This window comes from Leptosomus discolor, unplaced genomic scaffold, assembly GCF_034619465.1.
Source record: "Leptosomus discolor isolate bLepDis1 unplaced genomic scaffold, bLepDis1.hap2 HAP2_SCAFFOLD_54, whole genome shotgun sequence".
Taxonomy (NCBI): Eukaryota; Metazoa; Chordata; class Aves; order Leptosomiformes; family Leptosomidae; genus Leptosomus; species Leptosomus discolor.
In genome coordinates this window covers 1,070,186-1,077,210 of record NW_028237817.1, presented here as the reverse complement: position 1 = coordinate 1,077,210, position 7,025 = coordinate 1,070,186, and the positions used below count along the sequence as shown (strand labels likewise).

The following is a 7,025-nucleotide window of genomic DNA, read 5'->3' as shown; positions in this document are numbered from 1 at the left end:
ATCGTAAGAGAACTGGTTTTTTACTTACTGTGTCTTGAGGACAGGTTGGTGCTCTCCACAGTGCTGTTGGTCCCCGGCTGCTACCATGTTACATCATCCCTGACTGGGCATTTGAATGGAGAGAAATCTGTAAAGAAATCGCAGCAAGCCTTTGGGCCTGCTAAAAACTATAGTTTTTACTGCCAATGTGAATGTGTTGGTTTAGAAATTGTTACATCTCTGTTCCCCACTGTGCATGAAGTTGTGCTCTTACAGAGAATGTTGGTCTCGATATACAATTTAACTCTGTACATTTACAGCATGTAAAACTGCTTGTGGACCTGGCCATAGATTGGTTAGTAATACAGATCGTAAAATCTGAAGATCTGTCACAGTGAGAGGCCTCGGGAGAACCCCAGGGGTGGTCACAGATTCCCCTGTTGCTGTGAGGAATAAATAGCTTCGTTACGTCACTTAATTTTGGACACACTTTGTCCTTATTAACAACCAGCAAGAACGCAAGGAGGGCACTTTCTCCTTTCAGAGAAGGCCACACTAGCTCTGTCTTAGTTACTGAATATATTGATGCATCCACTCGCTTCTGAAGGCTGCCGTCATTCAGTCCCAATTTACCTTAACCACAGCTTCAGGCAGTAATACTGTTTAGCATTTTTTCCATCAGGTGTTTCATCTCCAAAGTGTGATGCAAGACCTAATGAAGGAGAGATTGTGTTTAGGACTCAGTTTTGTGCTTTAGTCATCCTGAAGCTGGTTGACACACACCTGACAGATGAGAAGACGTATCTCAAGACCAAAGCTCTCTCCAAAAGAATACAGCCGTGTTTAGGTCCAGTGTCGGTGACAGCCTATTACAGCCCGTGGAGTGGTTGCAGTGAAGTGGGGGCCGGGGGGTTGAGAAGCAGCTCTTGAAGGAGAGTTAACACTGACAGTCCCTGTAGTGGCCCCTTTAAAGTGGCATCTTAACGTTTTTGAATATGGGCAAACACTGCCTGAAAATCTGGCTGGAAAACCAGGCCCGAGAGCGGAGGGGTGCTCTCTTTTGGGCCATGTCAAGAGCAGGACTGGGCAGAGGGGGAGGCTGGCCAGACTACGGGGGAGCAAGAGGCAGACTTGAAATAGCCCCGGGGCCTCGTCTCCCCAGTGGGCGCGTGTCGGGTAGGGGGGCTCTTCTGGGGTGGGTTTGTAGGAGCCCTTGGCCGGAGCTGAGCTGGAAGGCAGGGAGGGAAGCAGGGCTGAGCCCAGAGGGACGGGGCTGGCAGAAGCGGGCTCACGAGGAGGCCAGGACGAAAAGCTCGAGCAGGGCCCATGGCTGCATGGGGGAAGGTGGCACTGGGCGCAGGAGCCAGGCTGAGGCAGAGGCAGGCTGGCTACAGCGGTTCAGAGCAAAAGTGGTCATATTAGTGATAATTAGACAAGGTGGTGTCTTAGAGAATCCCTTTGCTCTTTGGGGCTACAGCTTCAGCTTTCTGATTTATCATTCCTGGCTGTCAACAGATACATCTGAATCTCACGGGTAGTGTCTCATCCACCTGCAGTGCTGCACTTTACAGCTGCTCTGAGACAGAGGTCTGCAAGGGATCTAAAAGCCCTAAGCTCTGCTTATGACCCTGGGTGTATCCATAAAATACCGATGAATGGATTATTGTTTTTTAACCCAGAAAATAATTGCAAATCTAAACTGTGCTAAAAAATGGCATTCAGAGTTGCAAAATAAAAATTCAAGGCATTAGGAAGTGCTAGGGTCGTACTTTTTGTGTAACCTTAGTAATCTTTTTAGTACAGCATTTGCCACGTAACGTGCATTTGTGTTTTGTTTCAGTTATGCAGTCAAGAACACCAGCAATTGCTGAAATAATGATCAAAAATCACGATTGCTAAAGCATTACCAGCTGGTTTTATGTTTTCACAGCAATAAAATCACTTCCTGCTTGAAAGCGTGCATGAATAATAATACCGTGATACACTAAGGCCATTTGAAAAGAACCTAGATAGACCTAAAAATGGTAGACCATTTTGACAGATTTACAAGGCAAAATGTATTTGGCCATGTGTCCTGCAAGCAGCACCCAAGCTAGCAAAGAAATAGGGCGTTGTAGTGTGAGTTACTGACCTCTTACGTCTAATAACAAGACAGCTTGGCAGAGCTCTGCTGTGTCATTCCAAACCCACTCCCTTCGTGTTCATTCTGATCTCGTACCACAGACTGCTCAAATGAATGGTTTTTAATGTCATTTCAGGTGGCCATAAAACAAATGAATCTCCAACAACAGCACAAAAAGGAACGAGCTCTTAACGAAAGCCTGGTGATGAGGGAAAATAGGAATCCAAATATTGTTAACTGTTTAGACAGGTAAGTAGTTCTGGTACTATCACATGAATGTTCATTTACGTACTGCAAGCCAAAGATTAAAAAACTTCTGGTCTCTGGCAGAAGATTGACCTCTTCATTATTTATCTACTCATATACAATTTCTGGGAGAAGATTGTGTTTTGTCTGCGTTAATCTTTTCTGGCATATATAGTTTGAAGACTGTTTTTAAAAATGTGCATCAGCCATGTCTTACTAAAACAACAGCCCATGAGTTCACTACCTCTGTGTTGTTTTGTTGTTGTTTTTGTTGTTGGGGTTTTTTTGTTCCTTTTTTTTTTTAAATTGATCATATTTTCTCTGTCTTATGATAAGTGCTGATAAGTCCTCACAGAAATTATTTCCGTTGGGCTGTTCCCACTATTTTCCATTACTGTGGATGCCAGGAAGACTAGGTTCTTGTTTCCAGAAACACATCATTTGCCAGTTTTAAATTTTTTTTTCCTCTCTCTGTGTGTTTTTTATGTAAGGTTTTCCAAACTGTGGACCAATTTCTGTCCTCAGTGGTACACACCATCCTACCATGGATGTCTATGAAAGTTGTGTTGCCTTGTTTCTGGAGTTAATCCTGGAATCTTTGCGTTAAGATGATGAACCAGATGATGTGCTATGTCCTGGTTCCAGATTTATCTTTGCTGTTGGTAAACTGCATTTTTCACTTGCTTGCCATCTAAGACATGTAATTTTTCACTCGCATGCCTTTCTCATTTAGGCTGCACAGATTCTAAGTCCTGTGTAGCCTAGAAGGAACGTCTAGTCATTTTATTCTGTCTTCGTTTGAAAATGACCTGGAAACAAAAGCCACCAGCAGTCTTTTCCATGAGGTAATTTAGCTGTGCCTGTTCATCTCAGTGCCCTTGTTTTCTTCTTTCAGCCACCTGGTCGGTGATGAGCTCCGGGTGGTGATGGAATACATGGCTGGTGGCTGTTTAAGAGATGTTGTTACCCAGTTTTGTATGGATGAAGAGCAGATGGCAGCTGTCTGCAGGGAGGTGAGGGATCCCGCGTGTGCTTCCTCTTCCTTGGACGGGATGGTACTGGTGAACAGGTGGTAAGAACATGAGGGATTTCATCTTGAGAGCTTTGTTTCTGCGTTGCTTTATGATATGGAGAAGAAAGGGCACCTTAAGTGAACTGCCTGCCAGTATCGCTGCACTTACTGTCCTCTGTCATTACACTCTGAAACACTGTTACTGTGTTATCTTTTCTTTTTTTTTTTTTTCTTTTTTTACTCTTCTCAGCTCTACCTCTTTAAACACGTGCCTGGAGCATGTCTGTACTGCATTCCTTGCCTGTAAAAGCAAACATGCTGGTGGCAGATTTTTAAAAGAACAGCAAAGAAAAATAGAGACTCATTTGTCAGAGTCCTCAGCTTAAAAGGATAGCATTCCACCCAAAATGGCATTTGCTTCTGAAAAATGACTAAGGTGCTATTTCCAAACCTGCTATAGAGCCTGACAATAAAATCTTTGTCCTGCAACCTCCCACCCAACAGTGATCCACTTCAAACCGAAGGAAGGGACTTTCTCATTTTTGGCAAAACATAGTTTGTCATACGGATGGAGATAGCACACTGATTGGGCAGCAGCCATCCTGCCTGTGCTTTCAGGGGCTAGTCTGTGACAGTAATGGACATTTCTCTTTCCAAACCTGATAAGCCTTTATTTGGAAAGTTATTACTTTAATAGTAAGTTGAAGCACCAAGCTATTCCTCTGGACAGCGCAATATTTGGGCGTTACTCACAATTAATCTAGAAATTAAATCTTTTAGAGGCATTTCCTTTCTTGTGTGGTGAAATCAGGTCATTAATTTTTACCCTCATGTTTGTTTTTTACGTATCAGTGCCTTCAAGCCCTGGGTTTCCTTCATTTAAAGCAAGTGATTCACAGGGACATCAAAAGCAACAGCATTCTACTTGGCATGGACAGGTCTGTCAAATTGGGTGGGTATTCCTGGTCAGGCGCAGCCTTCCCAGGCTGTGGCACGGGGCTGCTTTTGACTGACAGCCAGTTCCCCAGAAGGGATTCCTGTGGCAGTGCGCTGACCACTGCTGCCAGCTCCGAGCACAGTTCCAACCTACAGAGAGGCACAGAAAGGAGAAAGGTGTGAAGAGTGTCTTGGGTTTGTGTGTGGCCCTTCCAGAGGGAGGCAGTTACAGTCTAACGGTTCAAGTCAATAAAAGCCACTGCAGAAAACTTGAGGGGTGTTATTAAGTGGCCAAATCAGTATTTCCGTGGCTACAGCACTGAGTAAACAGAGCATGGCAGCTTTTCCAGGTAGATTCCACACCGTGTTCTCAGGTATAGAGTGGGGATTTCTTTTGCTCGCTTTCCTAATTCAAGCTGCCTTTAACACCACTTGTTTTTCTCCTCAGCTGATTTTGGCTTCTGTGCTCGGCTCAGCCCTGAGCAGAGTCGACGGAGCACAATGCTCGGGACTCCATACTGGATGGCACCAGAAGTGGTGAGGAAAGAAGCCTATGGCCCCAAGGTGGACATCTGGTCGCCTGGGGTCATGGCTATAGAGATGGTGGATGGAGAACCTCCTTACTTTAGTGAAGATCCTCTCAGGGTAAGGTGCACATAAAATCAGATACCAGTGTCTTTCAAATCTATCCTGTGTTTAGTCCCCCATGAGACAAAACCCGAGCCGCATCAGCTGGAACTAGTTCCCCCATGGGCCACTTCTAAAGCTGTCAGGGAGCACAGCAGCATCTACTGTAGCTTTGGTGACGTCAAGGGGAGAACCTCTAAAGAGCAGTGACTTGTATCCAGTTCAGAAACATGCCATTTCTGCCTTCAACGGGGCTTGAAATACCGTGTATGTTTTTTGAACTCTCTTTGAGCTGTATCTCTGAGTGACAGCGATTTTTCAGCGGCAAGTTTCTCCAGTTGGGGAGTTTTTCTGAAAAGCATTCCAGCTGTGTCTGCAGGCAGAGAAGTCTTTTCAAACGGGTCAGTGCCGATGGCTTACCTGAGCCTTTCAGGAGGTGTCACTGCTTATAGAAATGCCATAATTACTCATTAGCAAATAACTTCCTGAAAATGTGTTTTAGCACAGAAACTTGTAGTAAATGAATGTATTTTTAATGATTTGAACTTTTCAGCTTCATCCTCATTTCTTAACATGAAATGACCAGCTCTTATCCCAAATGGGTGTGTAATAGTGGAGGAATGTATATAAAGATAAAACCTCATGACTGGTAGCTGGAACAAACTTAGATGCTGCACAGTTAATTCCTAATAGGGATGCAGGAATTTATGAGGAAATTAATTGTGACCCATGTGTATAGACACAGAATTTTTGTTAAGGCTGGAATTAAAATAGAGCATGATGCGTAGCTTTTCTCACAGCAGTAAGGCTGCACTCTCCCTACTCTACAGCACCCAGAGTGCGTGCTGCAGGCTGAGAGAAGAAACAGCAGAAGGATCAGGACATACCCCCTGGCAGGCTACTTAAGAAAGGAATACAACAGCTACACCAGTGTCAATCCTCCACTCTGAACAAAGGTTCCTGAGTTTTCTTGGAAGACTTCTTTTGGTTTGGTAGGTGCCCCAAGGTTTTTCGTTCCAGTGCACACAGAAGGAGCAGCGTGCGCTGTGCCACCTCGTGAGGGGGGAGAAGAAGCAAACAGGTTTGGGTTCAGCCTGATGCTGAGTCAGCTGAGTGCAGCACAGCTGGCAGGGTGGCAGTAGGCCTGTGTCCCTGGTTTGCAGGCTGAAAATTCCAAGCTTCATTAACCTCAACTGTTAATTAGGGCTCCTCGAGAAGCTTCAGGTCGACTGTGAGGAAGGGAACTGGATTTCTTATCTCTGATCAAATTCACATTCAGCCATTCCTGCCCTTGCCCAGATTATTTGAGATGCTCTTTTTCTTCATACATGCCTCGTCTGCTGCGGGAGTTGAGATCAGCTTGAGCACTCAGAGCTTCACGGTGTCTTCAGGTGCCTGAGTAAAACTGCAGGAGGTTAAAATCAGGCACCTGGAGTTGGTCCCGTCTGTGTTCACTTCCTGGGCTCTTGGGCAGGGGCTGTTGCCCCTGAGCTGGGAACAGTGAACAGCTTGTGATGGACCGCCTGAAGTTCCCCAGTTCCCAGCTGGTTTTATGAAGGTGAATCATCCCCAACAGGGACAGGATCCCTCTGCTGTTGTGTGGAATCACAGAGTGCAGCGAGAGCTCTCAGCTGCATCCAGACAGGAGAGCTGATAAGCAAGGCCTGTGTTTGCAGGTCAGGTTTTAGCTGATGGCACACAGTAGGTGTTGGGTTTAATAGTCACATTTAGACCCCATCCAGGGAGTTCTGCGAAGCCTGGAAACCAAAGGATGCTCTTTCAAACTTTGCGTGTTTCAATAGTGCAAGGCACGCAGCAGCTTCCATTACCGACATGGATTGAAATACCGAAATATACTATAAGGGCATTAAAGGATCATTAATCGTAGAGTTAAAACCAGGCTTAATGTCGATGCGTTTGTTGTTTTCCATGTGCAGAGCAAACGCATCCCCTGTCGCTCAAGTTCTTCCCAGCCGATGCAGAACTCACAGGAATGAACCATTTTCCAGCCAAGAGTGGCCTGGATATTTCTGTGACGGTGTTTGTTTTCTCTCACTGTGATTTCCTTCCACCAGGCGTATGCCTGGGGCCTGAGGGACAAAT

At 45.4% G+C, this 7,025-nt stretch overlaps 1 protein-coding gene across 1 annotated transcript; it reads left to right on the top strand.

The window, feature by feature from the left end:
- The first annotated feature begins 2,225 nt into the window (after positions 1–2,225).
- LOC147412731 (serine/threonine-protein kinase PAK 3-like) lies at positions 2,226–6,784 on the top strand. The gene is made up of 5 exons (XM_086481081.1): positions 2,226–2,350; positions 3,243–3,360; positions 4,212–4,311; positions 4,744–4,940; positions 6,725–6,784. Exons 1-5 carry the CDS (start codon positions 2,226–2,228, stop codon positions 6,782–6,784), a joined length of 600 nt encoding a protein of 199 aa, XP_086337207.1.
- The last annotated feature ends 241 nt before the right edge of the window (positions 6,785–7,025 follow it).